At 37.9% G+C, this 19,529-nt stretch overlaps 1 protein-coding gene across 4 annotated transcripts in view; it reads right to left on the minus strand.

The window, feature by feature from the left end:
• The window catches only part of sh3gl1b (SH3-domain GRB2-like 1b), a 35,227-nt gene that overhangs the window by 2,865 nt on the left and 12,833 nt on the right, over window positions 1-19,529 (minus strand). For 2 of the 4 annotated variants that reach the window (XM_065246738.1, XM_065246737.1), the window contains exons 2-9: window positions 9,675-9,743; window positions 8,054-8,126; window positions 7,502-7,645; window positions 7,262-7,395; window positions 6,926-7,084; window positions 2,399-2,502; window positions 2,137-2,270; window positions 1,769-1,816 (exon numbers count right to left, since the gene is read on the minus strand). In XM_065246738.1, the coding sequence (XP_065102810.1) occupies window positions 1,769-1,816; window positions 2,137-2,270; window positions 2,399-2,502; window positions 6,926-7,084; window positions 7,262-7,395; window positions 7,502-7,645; window positions 8,054-8,126; window positions 9,675-9,743 (865 nt within the window). The remainder of the gene's footprint in view (window positions 1-1,768; window positions 1,817-2,136; window positions 2,271-2,398; window positions 2,503-6,925; window positions 7,085-7,261; window positions 7,396-7,501; window positions 7,646-8,053; window positions 8,127-9,674; window positions 9,744-19,529) is intronic. The other 2 variants (XM_065246740.1, XM_065246739.1) reach the window with 1 other exon arrangement.

The raw sequence follows: 19,529 nt of genomic DNA on the forward strand, positions 1-19,529 counted from the left end.
AATGGATTATGCTAAGCTATGCTAAAAGTGGTAGCGCCAGACCCGGAGATCAGCTGAATGGATTCCAAAACGGTAAGAATCAAATGTTTAACTCTAGGGGAGCTGAAAAATTAGCATATTTTCAAAAAAAGTGGAATGTCCCCTTGATCAAATTTGCACATGTTGCAAACATCTCAAGATTATTTATATATATAAAAATTAGTGCTGGGCAAAGATTAATCGCGATTAATCGCATACAAAATAAAAGTGATTTTTGGCATAATATACTATATGAGTGTGTGCTGTATTTTATTTTATTTGTTTATATTCTATATTATATAAAATAAATAAAAAAATTATATATAATTTTTTTTTAATGAATATATGTATATGTGTGGTAAAATATACATAATAATTACAAACAATAAACACACATATAATGCAATTCTTTTATTTTGTATGCGATTAATCACGATAAATCTTTGCCCAGCACTGCAAAAACAAACAAACAAACATTTCATTATTTTAATTGGAATAAAAACATTCATGTATTTGAATACTGTCATTTATTGTATGAAAAAGAAATTTCCATTTTATTGTGACTAAGAAACTAAACAGTGTCTGTCAAACCTTCAATGAGCAGCTGCTTAAAAACAGACAGCTGCACGTGTTAGTTTTACTCTCACTGCAACCATTTGGGTTAGGATGTGTTAGTGAGGGGTCAGAGGGCAAAGCCTGGGTCTATGGTCACGTGACCCCGAGTTTCAGTCTGTAACAGGGGTTCACTCGGTTAGGTGCACTCTGTGCCTGATGCAAATACATTTGCACATTTAAAACACACACACACACACACACACACACACACACACACACACACACACACACACACACACACACACACACACACACACACACACACACACACTCTCGTACAACCTTTCGCGCTATACAGAATTTGGCTAATATATCAACATTCTTTCCTACTAGGATATGGTATGATACAATACCGTATATATATATATATATAGTATGGTCTGATATGACTTTCCTTTCCATCAAAGCTCTGCCATGTACACAGTGGTCAGACATTAGCTTTACATTAAGCTCACCTGTTCTCTCAACAGGGAGAGACACCCAATCTTTAAAATTTGGATTTTTTTTCACCCAAACCTATTTGTTATTTTTCTTAGAATTTTTGGTGAAAATCATTCCAAAAACTATCATTGAAATTTCTTCCTGCATATCGTCCACCTTATTCTGAAGTCTCGCATTTCCTGTGTTCACAGTCGAGACTCTAGTTAAAAATCTGTTTGTGTGTGGTGTGCTATCTTTGACACATCATGGCACACCACACACTATAGGAGCAAAACGGTTAAATCTAAGGTTTTTATCCTCATGTTAGTGATCTATCTCATTTTGAAAATCTTATAAGATGTAAAAAATCTTTTGAAATACCCACTCTAAAAAATGTATGACCTCACCAATCTATCTGATTGTGTATAAAAACCCTGCAAATTGTATTGCTGCATCAGAGACATTTTATTCCCTTAACATGTTTAAAGCTGCAGACCTGCATCGCTATCCTTCAGCTAAACTGTATTATTGATGCGACTGCTTCCTCTAGTTTCTAAAAACCATAACAGGCGTGTTCAAATACTGTTAAAACGGACTGTGGTAAATTTAAACATGCACATCATCAACAACTCACCCTCTTCCTTATTTTCTTCCCACCCACATAAACACACACGCACCGTCTCATGCGCAAACAAACACACATTCTCCGACTCACGCAATCTGGGTTTCCACGACGTCATTCTGCCAAAGTGATGGTATGGGGCTGATGACGTAATGGGAGGAGAACACAAAAAAACATCACTGGATGATAAAATGAGCAGCTGACAGATGACCAACATGTGCACATACAGGCGGTGTCATCACACCCTGCCACCGTGCCGCTAGCACACAAAGCACAATGTGTCTCTCTCTGACTAGTGTCTTGTCAAATTGGTATCCTCAATGTAACAGAGATGTTGACTGATCTAGGAGAAACGCAACTTCTCACTTTAAAATAACAATGGCTGAGCGTAGGATGAAGAAAGCTGATATGCATATTTTGAACGTACAACCATGTTAAGCATGTTAATGGTTTTGTCATACCTGCACTCCGTGTAGGTGGGGCAGATGGCGGGGTGAAACCACCGTTCGACTGTTCGTTGGTCTCTCCAAAGTCGATGACAGGTTTGGGCTTGGGGATGTATTCCTTACGAGGACGAGACTGTGCGTCTTTCATCCTGTTCGGGTAAATAAGAGTCATTTGGGTCGCTTAATTCTTTAAACAGATTCTAGCATATTGTGTTTACGAACAAACACACGTTTTGTAAGAACACGTTCTCACACGCACATACGCACGCGCACACACCTGTCTCTAAGTTTGTCAGAGAGTTCCTCCAAGATCTGAACAGCCTGTTTGTGGTACTGCAGCTGTGATTCAACAAGTGATGACAGCTGGCTCACCTGCTCAATCTGTACAACCAAACACACAAATGTACCGAAAACATAGTGACAATGTTTTTCTCACTTAAATACACATTTATGTACAAACTCAGAGCTGATTTTTCACTTACAACACAAACAATTTAAATGCTAAACATGAGTTCTCATAAAAATGATTTCTCATTACTACAACTTGTTAGATGTACTTTTTGTATTTTATTTATGGTATTTACTTTAACAGAATGCTGCTAACTGTTTCACTATAGTTTAAAGACATTTTCAAACAACTTAAAGATAAGTCTGCCTAGATTCAATTATGGCACATAAAAAAGTAAAATTGCATTGGTTCTCGCAGGTCTAGTCATGAGACTGGCGAGAACCAATGAGGCTGTTTACACTTTGCATTAACATGCATTCTCATCGATTGGATCACAAGTGGACGACGTTAATGCCAGGTGTAAACGGTGTTCAAAACATTTTGAGCTCATCCACTTTCAATCACATTCAGAGGTAGTCGAAACCCCTTTCGATCGGATTGCTTTTGTAGTGTAAACGCACATGTGGTTGAATGTGTTCGAACAGCCACACTCGACCGCCTTCTCTCCGCCCATTTATCTAATCCGAGGTACTAAACACAAGTTTTACGTCTTTTCTGACTTCTGGCGAGAATACAAGGTGAACAGCTTTTCATTGATAAAAATAAAGTGGCTGATCTCCGTATTTTTATTTTGCAAGCTTGTGAAAGTTGTGAAAGCGATCCTATTTCATCAATTGCGCTGAAAATTCAGAGAAAGCTCTAACATATACACGTACAAAGCACTGTGCAGCATGTTTACTTGCTAAACAAGCAGTGGACTCCGACATAACATTAGTTTGCGTCCATATAAACTCATAATTACTCCCGGTCACGTTTAAATGACAGCTGATAGACTCACCCACCGTCTCACAGACCACCCCCTCACAGTATTCAGGACAGAAGCGGTCGAAAGTGGACAAAAGAGACGGATTTAAATACCAGGTGTAGTGGACAAAAGAGACGGATTTAAATACCAGGTGTAAACGTAATGTGTCTCTCTCGTCCACTTGTGATCCGATCAATGAAAACACATCTTAATACCAAGTGTAAACAGCCCCAATGAGACTTCACAAGTCACCATAGTTGAATCCAGAGCTGTTATTGTCCTTTCTCATGCGTCATAACTATTGCTAAAAAGCTCAAAATAGTAATAATTTTTTCCTCACAAACCTATTGTTTCACCTATTAACGCACTGGATTAAAATGGATCTAGGGCTGTCAAGATTAATCATGCAAATGTGCATTTTCGCAATGACTGAATTTTAATGAATTACGGTGAAATCCCAGCACATCCCAAAGCCAAGGGGCGCTCTCGTGAAGAAACTCCCTTTGTGCCACAGAAGTAGCAGCATTACAGAAAATGTATATAGGAATATTTATATCGCTGTTCTTCAAACTGTTTCAGGTGTTTTCATGATAATAAAGAATATTTCGAATTATTTGATTTAACGAGTGTTGGTTTTTTAATTGCACGTTATAAACGACTGCGACTCATAATGATTTTAGATTGATAAGGACTTCCTACTGACCAAATGCCATAGTACACGCATCAGCTGTGCATGAAACACAGAATCGATACCGAATCAATTTCAGAGGCATTTTTAATGGGACACGCGATTAATCGTTGCGGCCCTAGATGGATCACTTTTATGATAAACGAATGCAGTTGGAGCTTTGAAATACTGAACTCTGGTTAATGCTATTATAAAGCAAGGAAGAGCCAGAATATTATTTAATATAACTCAAGATTGTGTTCAGCTGAACAAAGAAAAACATAAATATCTTGGATGACATGGGGATGAGTAATAATTAGTACATTTCTATTTTAAGGGTGAAGTTATCCTTTAAATATAGTAAATCTTGCACATGCAAACAGAAAAGGCTTAGGTTAAAGATGCTCTAAGCGAATTCACGCGTTTTAGGCCATAACAATTTTTTGTTCATACAGTAAACATCTCCTCACTATCTGCTAGCTGCCTGTCCTCTGAACACACTGTAAAATCCGCGGTCTCTGTAGACAGCCCAGGCTTCGCAAACTGCAACAAAAACAAAGTGGTCAAACCTACCACCACGAAACATAACTAAGGGGCTGTTTACACTTGGTATTAAGATGTGTTTTCATCAATCGGATCACAAGTGGACGAGAGAGACACATTACATTTACACCTGGTATTTAAATCCGTCTCTTTTGTCCACTTTCGACCGCTTCTGTCCTGAATACTGTGAGGGGGTGGTCTGTGAGACGGTGGGCGAGTCTCTCTGCTGTCATTCAAACGCGAGCAGGAGTAATTATGAGTTTATATGGACGCAAACTAATATTATGGTTGAGTCCGCTGCTTGTTTAGCAAGTAAACATGCTGCACAGTGTTTTGTACGTTTATATGTTGGAGCTTTCTCTGAATTTTCAGCGCAATTGATGAAATAGGATCGTGCAACTTTCACACGCTTTCAAAATGAAACTACGGAGAACACCCGCAGTAGTTTTATCAATGAAAGGCTAAAAATAGCGCTGTTCACCGTATGTTCATGCCAGAAGTCAAAAAAGACGTAAAACTTGTGTTTAATACCTCAGATTAGATAAATGGGCGGAGAGAAGGCGTCGCGTGTGGCTATTCAAACACATTCAACCACATTTGCGTTCCGCAACTCCAAAGCGATCCGATTGAAAGTGGTTTGACTACCTCTGGATGTGGTTGAAAGTGGTCGAAAGTGGACGCGTTCAAAACGTTTTGAACACCGTTTACACCTGGCATTAACGTCGTCCACTTGTGATCCGATCAATGAAAACGCATGTTAATGCAAAGTGTAAACAGCCTCAAAGTGTTCCAGCCAATAAACGACAAGAAGGATTTGGGAGTGGGGGTTGGGCACATTCATGACTTGTTCAGAAAGCACGGAAGGGAGGGGAGGAGTAAGCTACGCTCCATTTTGTTTGAAAGTCAACAAGAAGGGATATCAAACAGATTCGCTTGGAGCACCTTTAAAGAAGCTGTATGTAAGGTTTTGACTGTACTTAAAAGGCAGGGTGCATGATTTTAGAAAAAAACTTTTGGAAAAGGGAGTCGGGCCGAGTATCAAAAACACTTGTAGCCAATCAGCAGTAAGGGGCATGTCTACTAACCGACATCGTTGCCTCGGTTGCGTATGTATCTATCTAAATAAGGTTCAGATTCTATTGGGGTAGGGGCGTGTTTGTTTAGGTCAGTGTTTCCCAATACTGGTCCTCGGGCACCCCCTCCCAGAAAGTTTTAGATGTCTCCTTATTTAACACACCTGATTTAACTCATCAGCTTGTTAGGGACACGTGTTTACCATTTTGGAAGGAGGCTGATGAGTCGAATCAGGTGTTTTGAATAAGGAGACATCTAAAACTTTCTGGGAGGGGGTGCCCGAGGACCAGGATTGGGAAAAACTGGTTTAGGTGATTAAAAATATCAACATTGGCTTTCAAAGATCATGCACACTGCCTTATATCAAAAAAATATACTATAATATATTTGTTGATATTTGGGAAACATGCCAAATTCACTGAAAAACAATGCTGTAGCTTCACTCTGTTTTGGTCTGTTTTTGTTTTGGTCTGTGTGATCCTGCCACTGCCAAATTACCCAATAGTGTATTTCAACAGCTCGTACGCCAGTTATCACAGTTGCGTAGATGAGACCGCAATAGACCATAAATGTGACCTCCGATGGACGCAACCCCCGAAATGAGCCGCAGATTGAGGCATAAATATCCACACGAGCGGGATTGTAATTGTACACAAAAACATTGTAAATGTAAAATTTAGCAGATGAACCTGAGAGGGGTGCGAAGAATAAACCGTCTCCATTATGTTTAATTTAGACTGCGATACTAATTTCAGATGCTAGAGGTCAATGTTACATACATTTTCTTTAACACTTCCCAACCAATCCATTTTATAAACAGCCAGCCTAGATACTAAATAATTCTTAAAAAGTCTCAATAGACTACTGAATTTAGATCCAGAGACTATATGCTACTGTGTTTACCCTACAAAAAGCTATTTTAAATCAACAGATGGCACTGTGGCGCCTACAGAAAATGCATGCAAATACTAACAGCCCCAGTCAGTAAAGATTTATTGGATTACCTGCCTTGACCCATCGATGGGCTGAAGTGAAAAACAAGACAGGAAACTTTCAGAGTTAACACAGCTAACTGCAACAGTCGCTGCCAGAATATCTTAAGAATTACTGTTCATTCTAATCATGTAACCAAGGCATTCTGGAAACGTCCTAAACACAGTACATACTCAGCAAGTCAAGACAAACACTAAATAATTTAGTGCTGTTAATAGGATTAGCGCAACCCCTAACCTTAAAACACACAGAATTCAGTGTCAAGCTGTCTTACGTCGGTTTCCAGAAGGTTGTACATGCTGATCTCAGCTACTTCCTTGGATTCATGAAATTTTTCCAGGGCCTGCCTGACCTCTTCATCTGGAATCTTCCCTTGACGTTTCTTCTTATAGTCATAATCCAGCCTGCGTCCTTCAAGCTTTTTCAGGTGATGCTGAGAAAGAAACATCCATTTTAATTCAACTGGTGTGTAATACAGATCACGCATAAAAGATCTGTATATAAAATGTAGTCTAAACATATTTAATCCACCTATTACGCACAAACACATCTTTTTTTAAGAATTTGACGATCCCTGTATATGTCTGAAACAGACAGAAAAAAAGCCTACCTGTATCTCTCTCAGGTCCTTGTCACTCAGGCCTTGTAAAGGGTCTATAAAGTTCTGCTTCACATCAATATCTAAGGAATCCTTTACCTCTGCCAGTCTCTTCATACTTTCACCAACATCAATCAGCGCACCACCTGCGCAGACGCAAGCAATACTTGCTCAATGTTGTATAAGTTCTGAGTCCGGCTATTTATACAATAGTGAATCTCAAACAAAATGGCGTTCTTTTTGAAAACCCACCAAAGTTGGTTTCCTCTCCGAGATCTCTGCCGTATTTTCCCATGCATTCCCCCAGCAGTCCTTCTGCCTGTGGATAACCTGGACTCTTCACCTGCCCTCTGATTTTAGACATAGTGTTCAACATAGACAGCTTTGCACGTGATGCTGCAAGAAATACAAAAGGAGGAAATAACAAAGACAAAAAACAGCAAGACATTTTAAAATAATAACCAATGACATGAACTTTCCCATTAAAAAGCTAACTAAAGGACTACAATCTGTCCAAATTTTAAGTAACTTTGCTAAATAAAAGGTGCAGAAAATAAATCAATGTACAGTCAGCTGCCATTACCACAAAATTAATCCGACTGAGTGGATATTTTTGTATGAGAGACTGTACATTATGAAATGAGATTGACGTATGTAACATGAATGTATTGCTGATCGGTCTGACATACACAGCATTAATGAAGGTAAATTTTAAAGACATTTTTGGATTCATCCGACCATTTAGAATCAAGTATCACAGAAAACCATGTAATATATGCATGTGCAAGTATTTTATGATCTTACCTGGATTGGGTTGCAGGTACTCTGATGTTTTAGAGATGACTTCTAGCACAGCTTTATTTGTCACATCTACTTTCTACAGAAGCACACAGGGGAGGTGATAAAACAAACAAACATCACTACAGATCAGACACAATTGTTTTTAATAATAATAATAATAATAATAATAATAATGATAATAATAAAACACTGAATCCAATAAAAAATATACAATATTAAATATTAAAACATAATGGGGCGGTTTCCCAGACAGGGTTTAGATTAACCCAGGACCAGGCCTTAGTTATATTAGGACATTTAAGTAGTTTTAACAAAGATACCTTACAAAAAACAATACTGCTGCTGTGAATCTTGAGATAAAACAATGGGACTGATATGTTAGGGCAAGTTGAGACATCTCAAATAAGCATTTTAGTCCAGGACCAGCTTAAGCCCTGTCCAGAAAACCGCCACATAGAAACAAAAATACACCCATGTTATTGTGATAAAATTGAAGATTAGGCCTACTTGAATCCAAATTCCAAATCTGATCTGTCATTGGCTGTGAGTGTCTTAAATCTCTTAAATGGTACACATAGCACAAGAACCCCCAGAGTCAGATTAATCTAAATCACATTATTAAAGAAGAGTATTGAAAATCCTAACTAGCATACAATTACATTTAATGTGACATCAAAACACTTATCTCCATGTCTATGTAATCTTTATTTGATGGTACATAATAGATACCCACAATATCGATCACAATATAAACAATAGGAATTTAATGAATTAATATGCAACAAACTATGTGAATAAGTTTACATGCATGACCTGGAACCAATCATACTTAATAACATAATGAGTTAATGCCTTAAAGGGCCCCTATTTCATTGCTAAAAACAATGTTATTTTGTGTATTTGGTATAATACAATGCGTTTGTGTGGTTTATGGTTCAAAAACACATTATTCTCAACATACCATACATTTTTGTAGCTCCTTTGTACAAAACTTATCGATTTGAAAAGCGCTGTGTCCCAGATTGGCCAGCTAATCTGTACATTATGATTGGCCTGAATACCTCTACCATCAGCCGGAAATGTGATGCTCCTTACCATGTTTGAAAGATTTGCTTGCTAACAGGAGTCAACTTACAGGCTGTGAGTCCGAAGCGGGAGGAGTTATGATAATGTCGGTCTTTTCTAAGTCAACAAGCCAAGGAAGTAAACTGTTGCCTACAATCTGTGTGTTTGTTGTAGTCCAAGAAAAGAGATTTACGTTGGAAACGATAACGTGCGTTATCGTCTTGTGGTAAATTTTTAACATGTACGAATACATACTTACATATGACTTTTGCCATGTACCCTAATTTTGCTTTGTGGTAAACATCTTTACCTGCATTTTGGGGGGGGGGGGTTATTGGTTGCATACTTGTTGAAGAAAGTGAAGAAAATTTGCAATTCAACATGGTTTTTAGTTTCTTAGGTTTTCAATAAGGAGCTCACTTTTGACAGTATTTTCCTGTAAATACACTCACTGATGCATGTGTGAGACAGGTCAAGTCTTTCAATCACTTATTGTGTTTAAATGAATGTCTTCAGAGAGCACTTTTCCCCAACAGCAGCCAACACACTTTCTACTCACCCTCTCTAGGTCCTTAAACTCCTCATCCAGTTTTGTTCCCTCAGCACCGCCGACCTTCTCACTCACCATCTGCCAAAACAGAGATAAGTCATTTTAATAGACCATCAGTGATCCAGACAGTGACATACAGTAGAGCTCAACATTCTGGTTTCTTTAACCAGATTAATTGCTTTAACAAAATGATGACAAATAAACATGCAGTTTATAAGTATAACCGAAGAATAATCTTATAATTAAAGGGATTCACCCCAAGACCTTCATGACCTTTGGCCCTGTTTGTATCTGGTATTTGGATGCATTTTGGTAGATTGGATCAGTGGACGAGAGAGACACGTCCATTCATGCCTGGTGTTTTAATCTTTAAAGTTTCTTTTGTCCATTTTCGACTGCTTCTGTTCAGGTTTAAGTTGATGTGCAATAATATTATGTGAGAGTACATGCTGCACAACATTTAATATGGGCCTCTGATATTTTAGGGCAATTGACTAAAATGCTTTCACATGCTTGCATTATAAAACACAAATGAAAGAGGTGAAGAGCAGCCGCTTTAGTTTTATCAATGACAGCCTAAAGACCGCGCTGAACACATTGGGTTTGCGCTAGAAGCATAATACTAGATGTAAACAGCCTCAAAGAGAGAGACACATTCTTGTTTAAAACTGGTATTTTAACCAGTCTTTTTTGTCCACTTCTGTCCTGTTTAGTGAGGGGGTGGTCTGTGGGCGAGTCCGTCTGCTTTCATTTAAACGTGAGTGGGAGAAATGACAGGTTTAAATGAACTCGAACTAAAATTAAAATCTATAATATCAGAGTATATAAAATCTTGTATATTAAAGGTTGACCAATTGATCGACTGTGCTGCAAATTAGGCAGATTAATAGGCAGGCACATCGGCGAGCAGCTAAGCATTGTTGTAGAACACGTGATACTAGGGCTGTGCAATAAATCGTTTTTCAATTTCAATTTGGAATTTTGCAAATTAAGATAATTGAGGTAATTCGTTTAGTGTGTCGCATTCAATCTCTGTCATTTTGTTTTGTGTTATAAATCCAGCACGTCATAAGCCACTGCGCCTCTCTCGCACATGCACTGCACGCGCTCTCGCATCTGTCCGAAGTCCGAACACAAAGTAGTAATCATAATGTATTTGTTCAGTTTTATGTGTTTCAAGTGAGCAAAGGCAAACACTTCCTCTTGATTAAAATATAATCAGCTGCATCTTGGCACCTCTCTCTGTCTCTATCTCTCGCACGTGAAGAGAGCTGCACTCTAGCATCTGTCCAAAGTCAGATTACTAGGTAGTAAACCTTGTTTGTAAAGTTAAATGCATTTCAAGCTAAACAAATACATTGAATTGTGTGGGTGTGTGCATGTGTGTGCGAGTGTCTGAGCGCACGTGCATGTTTTAGTCATTAAGTAATCACGTTAAATAATCGGGATTACGATTTTTACCAAAATAATTTTTCCAAAATCGAGCAGCCCTACTTGACAGCACTTCTTGTTCCAAGCAGATCTCTCCCTGAGGCTGCATGTGAGACTCTGCAGTCGTGCCTTGTTCACAGACAGCTAGGGGTGTGACGAGATCTTGTGCGAAACCTTGATGACGTATGCATCCTGCATATGCAACCTCCGGAGGATGCAGCTTTCTGTTTGACCCTTTTATAGTGCATGCATTATATTTGTCTTTTACTGCGTTTGCTTTTTTGTTTGGGTTTCCAATAATGTTTGTTTGTGAACTCGTGTGAATGTAATGTATCTTGGTTTTAATACTTTATTTGAACCAATTATTATTGCATAATCTTCGTTAGGGATGCTCCGATCAAGATTTTTGCAGCCGATACCGATCACCAATTTGTAATCTTCGTGATCGGCCGATACCGATTCCGATTTTTTAAAAGCTGATATGCAAGCTCTTTGATGACTGTAACTGTTACATTTTTATAGATAAAATAATACCACGGATGTTGCCTTTGTTATATTACTTGCAGTAATTGGGTATATTATTGTTTTAATAGAGACTCAAATAAATAAGCACAACAAATATTTATTCTGCAAAGAGAAATTTAATATGGCTTTAAAAAGGTTTATGTCTCCTAAAATTACTGAAAATAAAACACTTCACAGTCTTTACTGTATTAATTAAATATACACGCATTCGTATGAAGTATAAAAGTTCTTTAGTCAAGAGCAGAGAGTGATTTTTTTGAGAGATGAATTAGGTTACTGCAGCTTTAAGACATGAGAGAGAGAGATCGCTCTGTTCACGTGCACTGATGACAGACTGCTGTGTGTGGGCGGCGGCTAAACGCAGACAAGCAGCTGTGAGGGAAATAAAAGTTTAAACGCTCAAAACTTTAAAACGCATGCAAATAATAAACTTTTGGCGTGAGGATGCAATTGTCTGTGATAGATATGTGTTGTATACACAGTTTGATGGGGATGTGAAGACGCCTCGCGCTGTTGACCGGAGCGCGTCCGCATAGAAAATACGCATATCTCTGTAAAGGCAAAGAGAGACATACAAATCTGCACACTGCACATGAGCAACGGGTTGTAAAAATGCTCTCGCTACGTAAAAAATGTCTTTAATTGCAGCCGCATTCAGGATCCTTTTGATGAAAAAAGTAAACAGAAAGATCGGTTTATGAGATCGGCAGATTTAGCGAGCACCGATCGAGTCATTTAATGCCATTATCGGCCGATACCGATCGGCGGCCGATCGATCGGAGCATCCCTAATCTTCGTTATTATGTAATTTTAAAGGCTACTGCTCACTTGGGTCTTTATTACCTTTAACTTTATTTATCCAAAAATAACAAATTACTTCATTATCAGATAGCAAAATAATTGTTATGGACAGTCCTTGATTAGTTAAAATTTTTTAAAAATTCATTTATTTTATCATTGAGGATTTCATAAAAAGTGTAAAAATATCGTCTCGTCTCGTGAACCCAATCTCGTGTCTCGTCTCGTGGATTAAGTGTCTCGTCACACCCCTACAGACAGCTTTAGTAAACAATGGCTGGATCGCGAGAACTAAGCAGCCTGTACAAAAGGCCGGAAGAACAAATTGTTAGTACACCGGTTTCACACCGTAAGCGTGAGCAGCGCATATGCGTAGCATGAGGAGAGCGTTTGCCGCGCATGGCCATTGTGCTTTCATACCGGCTGCATTTGCAGCGTGTACTGTGCAGTTTAACAACAGTATAAAAATCTCATGTTCACATTATTTTACATGCATTTTACAAGCTTTTTGACAGTCAGTGTAATTTATATAACTGTGATTTGTTTAATCCACATCATTTTTGTGCTGTTCTGGTCCGTGTAATGACAGATATACACACAATACACAAGCCCATGGCACATTATTAAATCTGTTTCTCTGAAGTTTTACGATAAAATAAAAAAGCACTCATTGATTGAAAGCATGGAGCAGTCGATTGTGTTTCCCTTCAACAGTTTAAGCATAAGATTTATATATGTATCTATTTCTCTGAAGATTATTAACTTCTAGATAGATGAGGACTCATCTAGTGCTGGACAGCGCAGTCTTCTGGCTACAGTGTGTTTCTAATATTTCATTGCTTTCTTTTAAATTCCTCAAACTCATGACTTGTTTAAACACACTTGGCGTCACATTCATGGTTTTATGGTAAAATGTCACTTTTTGCGCCAATCCTCGACTATTGAAACCATAAACAATGCACTGTCACTTTAATTGAGCGTGAGCAGCGCAGCAAAAATAGAGCCGACGCCGAAACGATCGCAAAACTGCTGCTTCAGCGACGCTCCTGCCATGCGAGCACATGCTGCTCACGTGTAAGGTGCATGCTTTAACTTGTTAACATGGGCACCAAAAAAAACATGCGCCGCTTACGCGCTGCTCACGCTTCCGGTGTGAAACCGTCGTAACACTTTGTTACAGTTTTGCGATGCCCAACCAAGATTGGCACACAACGTGTTCAATCCGCGAATTGACTCCTTTGAACCGATTCGCTTGAACAAACAGATCTGTCCAACACTGAACTCACAAGATGTCACTGTCAGCACTAGTGCTGCAACGACGCGTCGACGTCATCGATTACGTCGACTATGAAAATACGTCGACATGCGTAAAATGCGTCGCTGTTTACATTAATTTCGCCTAATGGCGGCTTCTGCTCCTGGCAGTGTTATAAATACATTGATTTGTTTGTGTGCGCCACAAAATCAACAATGGCCACAACATTTACATTTTTATTTTCATTTAAAACGGCTTCATTTGTTGTTGTGAGCGCTCGGTGGTGCCTCTCTTGTGCACATGCACGCGCGCTCTCTCTCTTTTTCTGCGTGAAGCCCCTAGACAGCGCCTCTCATACATGACACTGAGTGAAAGAATTAAAAGTTGGCTGTGTTTTCCATGCGGATTCCATGCGGATTCCTCTGTGTACTTGCATTTTCACGTAAACGTCAGATGTTACTGGCAGAGAAGACGACTGATTCGAGTTTATCATGAGGTTAGCAGTGTTTTCCCACATACACTGCGCGAGCTCTCTCTCTCTCCTATGCCCGCGCATTCCTTCTGTAGTAACTCTGTGTAATGGCATTTTTTTAATTTGCGCCGAATTGTCTGCGATGTCGCGTTTATAAATCAAGATTTTAGTAACTTAGTAGTTAAAGTAACAGCTGGTTGGATTAAACACAAGGTTATTGGGTCATGTTAAGTCACTATTTTAATAGTCTTTGGGGTGGTTTCCTGGACAGAGATTAGTTTATGCCAGGACTAGACCTTAGTTTAATTAATAAATATAATTAGTTTAAACAAACATGCCTTACTAAAAACAGTTTTTTTTTTTAGGCCAAACTAAGGGCACTGATGTATTTTAAGATATGTCAGTGCAAGATGTTTTCAGTTTGGACAGCTCTTATATTTATTTTAGTCTAGGACTAGTCTAATCCCTGTCTGGGAAACCGCCCCTATATGTCTGACAACAGAACAGATAATATGTGAAAATAGCATTCAGTTGTGTTAAAATACAATAAAACAAACAATGACTGTCAGATCAGACAGAGTAGAAAAACAGATTATCCAACAGATTAAATAGCTAATAAAAAAAGAACACTGTATTAATAATAAAAAATAGTCGTTAGAGTAGTCGACTAATCGGAAAAATAATCGCTAGATTAGTCGACAGAAGAAATAGTCGTTAGTTGCAGCTCTAGTCAGCACCATCAGTTACTCACAGCACCTCAGAAATGAGAATGAAAATGTGCTTCAAATAACAGTCTTAACTAAAAAATTGACATTTACTATGTTAACTTTATGATGTTAAAATAAAAAGAAGGATATTATCTTACAATGCAATGAAAGAAATGGTAAAGAAAATAACAAGAGCAAAGAGCAAGAAATGATGACAGCATAGTAGAAGGTATTATCTGTGTCTGATAAATGCATGGTGTGGAGGAGGTCGTAAAATTATTCAGAAAGACCAGTCATAATTTTTTCTAAAATACTTTGGCTTTAATAGTGAAATTTTACATTTAAAGGACAAGTTCGGTATTTTAGACTTAAAGCCCTGTTTTCAGATTGTTTATGGTGAAATAGAATGGTTTTGACTGAAATTTCGACATTTGCGGCTGCCCTGAGAATTTTCACGTGTTTGTGTTTCAGCTCAGACCTCTACAATGGGTTTAATGGTGCACTGGAACAATCGTTCCTAAAATGCATTAAACTTTCATTTACAAAGACGTGAAACTCACCGAGTGGTCAGGGGTGTTCACTGGTATGCTCACACAAAAATCGCTCCAAAAGACTGAGGTGCAGCGGGCAGGCATGAGATTGATAAACTAACTCAAAAATAAAAAGACTTGCATGTTTCACAATTACTCTGAAGCACTATTTGGATGGGATTAGTTTTCCAAACAACGTTTGAGTTTCAACGTGCCCCCAGGACGTCTGGGATTTTATGTACCGATTCTAACGGGATTAAAATGATGCAGGCTATTCCAGAGATGGGAGTGTCTGTTTCATGCATTTGGGCGTTGCAGAAGAGAACGTGCTCTGGATACGCGTGTTTGTAATGTTTAATATTTTGCTTTAAAAGTAAAATTATGACAGAATGTAATGTAATAATTTAATTTTAACAAATCAAAATAAAATATACAAATCCTACTAAAGTTACATTAGCCTACGTGTTTTATATTAATGTCTGCTTATAATAAACCCAAAGAAATGAAGAAATAATGATTAATAACAATTTATTATCTTTATTAATTAACATTACCATTCCGGAGTTGAAGAACTTTGAACTGAGTTTCTTATAATGTTAATGATATTACAGTGGCCAGTCTTAATAGTGTTTGATATTCAGCTCGTCTTGATTTAAAGGGGCATTTCACCGGTAGAAACATTAATCTTTATTGAAAGTGTTTCATATTTGTAGTTGAAATGTAACATACATTTAGAATTTGGTGCCTATTTGACAGAGAAAAGGGGTGTTTGTAGTCTCACTCCCTCAATAAAGATATTGCACTTCCTTCTTTCAATGATGCAAAATGATGATTTTTACATCATTGAAAGAAGGAAGTGCAACACTGAAATCTGTATTTCTCCTGTCTCAGCGGCAACTGAGGAAATGATGCACGACCATTCAAAAACATGACTGGGGTTCTAACTATACAAAGCTTAATGCAAATGGGTGAAGTGTCCCTTTAATGATTTTATTTTGCCGAATGCGTAAAAACATCCATATCTGAATGAACAGGACTCAGAAAAATACAATATACGCGCAATAGTAAGACCTTACGGCAGATCACGTTGGCCAAAACACGAAATGAACCGCGTTTTCAAAAGATATTGCAGGCAAACATGGACATTTGCATCCGGACGGGATTAAATTTCTCAGAGGACCTCTGAGTTCGGCGAAAAACAGTAGGTTAATTGCTCTGGAATTCTTACGGAGGTCGTCAGAGAAAAACACAGACATGGCCGATTCGGACGGGATTAAAAACACAGAGGACCTCTGAGAAGATCAATTTTCTCAGAGGTCCCCCTGTAAAACTAATCCCATACGAATAGGGCTTAACATAATGCCAATTTCGCTTCTCTGTTTTCCAAAGCTCGTGGAGGCGTAGAGCAGCATACACAGTTAACTTATTTGCGATCTACCGGCATTGCCTTTGCGATCGACTGGTCAATCGTGATCAATGTATTGGACACCCCTGACCTATAGGATGGCTTGAGGGGAAGAAAAATTAGGCAAATTTTCATTTTTAGTCATTGAAGAATTTCCAGCTATCATGAAAGTCACTATTAATACTAAATAAAGGGTTTACGATTAACAAAAAGTCAAAGCCTAGCTAATTTCCATTCTCACTGCAACTATTAAAGAAGAACATTTTATAATGTTATCAGACTGCACTCTGACAAAATTAATAAAGCCTAGGCAGACTCGATTTATATAGATTTTATATGATTTAAAAATAGGATCTGATTCAACCAGCTTGCTTCTATAACTGGCACTGATTATGTAAGTCAATGCCCCTGGAAGTCAGGCCGAGAAAACAGTAATAAAGTTATGTAAATGTGGTTATGTGGTGTGTCTTAAATACAAGCAACTAATTTGCCAGAAAGAGAGCCATTTGTAAATTTACACTTTCCACCTACTGTATGTATTCATATAGATTTTACATTTAAACTACTAAAATAACTTGTATAACCGCACATTTCAGCGCTGTACACATGTAAATCTAATTCCCCTCCCTCAGGCTATCAACAATTAGTTACTTCATAATTATTCTCTCAGCCACTCGCTAATTCAGCTCTTACTCAGTTGGGATCACTCTTCCCTCTGTATTTATGTACATTTCATTTTTAAAACCTCAAAATTAATATTGCTGTGTAGCACATATTGTGTGTTATTATATTATACAGTATATCATATTTAGCCTTGTAACAACTTTATAACACTACTGTAACTGAAACAAAGTGGTGTCTGAACCTGCTTCTGGCACAACAGCTGTTATTATTAAGAGTTAGAAACCCATCTTATGTCACAAGCTAACAGAGAACCAAAGACACCAAATGTGCAACAAGGCCCAATGCTAAGTTTCAGCCTACATGAACATATGTTGGTTGTTTCATTGTTTTTAACCCTCATTCCAGAATGCTTTTTAGATTACATCACTTGTACAATAATCTAAAACACATGTTATTTTGTGGTGATGACTTGAATTGTTGAAAAATCTTGTTTTATGCTATTCTATAGCCATATTAAAAAATTATCTATAACCACCTGTTTCGTTTTTATTGTCACTTTCTTCAGTCTTGATATAATGTTAGCATACAGTACAGAATAATGCTTAACTGGTCTTTTGCAATCCAGAACAATTCAATACAATGACATCACGACAGCTTCTGTGTCGTCATTTTAAGACAAAAACTGAAAACTGAAAACTAAAAACTAAAGCATACATGTGTTTTGGAAGTAGAGGTGTCTGCTTGCAGTGACCTTTTCGCTCCTCAACATCCCGAGCATGTTTGCACATTTGTGCAATCCAGTTCATTTAGTAGACCAGGGCACAAAAGGAAACAGGTTAATAATTAACCAGAGTTTTGTGGCAAGCAGTCAACCGCTGAACCCACATGGCTCCAATATGTTGGGGTAGGGAAAGATACTGGATAGAGTCAACACAATAAACTGGGTGGAAAACATGATACTGCATAGATTAAGGACACAGATAATGATGCTACAGGACTATGGAGCTAGAAGAGTCTCAATAAAGATAAATGCACACACTACATTCACATATGCACACACAGGATTCATAAATACACATGCAGGATACACAAATGCACACAAAATTCACAAATGCACACACAAAATTTAAGAAGCACAGAAGATTCACAAATGCACACAAAATTCAGAAATGCACACAAAATTCATAAATACACAACCAATTCAGAAATGCAAACAACATTTACAAATGCACTCAAGATTCACAAATGCACAGGACAAGATTCAGAAATGTATTTCTGATGCACACACAAATATATCTTGATTTACAAACTGTTTTTGGTCTGTGAACTTTACTGCATTTGTGTGTGAATTTTGAGACTCCCCTGACTTGGCTCGACACACAAATGCCTTTTTTTAAACAGGGAATGATCTGCAACCAATCAGATATCTCCCCCTTGTTTTAGCCAATCACAAGAACGCACCCCACATGGGGGATTGTTTACTTATAAGCCAATCACATGACCTTTAAGCTGGTTTGCCAACCGCCAATAAAACCGAAAAAGATTGTGATTGGCTAAAACAAGGAGGAGATATCTGATTGGTTGCAGATCATTCCCTGTTTAAAAAAAGGCATTTGTGTGTCGAGCCAAGTCAGGGGAGTCTCAAAATTCACACACAAATGCAGTAAAGTTCACAGACCAAAAACAGTTTGTAAATCAAGATATATTTGTGTGTGCATCAGAAATACATTTCTGAATCTTGTCCTGTGCATTTGTGAATCTTGAGTGCATTTGTAAATGTTGTTTGCATTTCTGAATTGGTTGTGTATTTATGAATTTTGTGTGCATTTCTGAATTTTGTGTGCATTTGTGAATCTTCTGTGCTTCTTAAATTTTGTGTGTGCATTTGTGAATTTTGTGTGCATTTGTGTATCCTGCATGTGTATTTATGAATCCTGTGTGTGCATATGTGAATGTAGTGTGTGCATTTATCTTTATTGAGACTCTTCTAGCTCCATACAGGACTGACGTATTCAAGTTCCTACTAATTTAACATTCAAATCAAGGTGAGGAATATATTGTAAAATATAACACTGGATAACTTTCTTAACACAGACCACAGTACATTACCCAAAGTT

This window comes from Paramisgurnus dabryanus, chromosome 11, assembly GCF_030506205.2.
Source record: "Paramisgurnus dabryanus chromosome 11, PD_genome_1.1, whole genome shotgun sequence".
Taxonomy (NCBI): Eukaryota; Metazoa; Chordata; class Actinopteri; order Cypriniformes; family Cobitidae; genus Paramisgurnus; species Paramisgurnus dabryanus.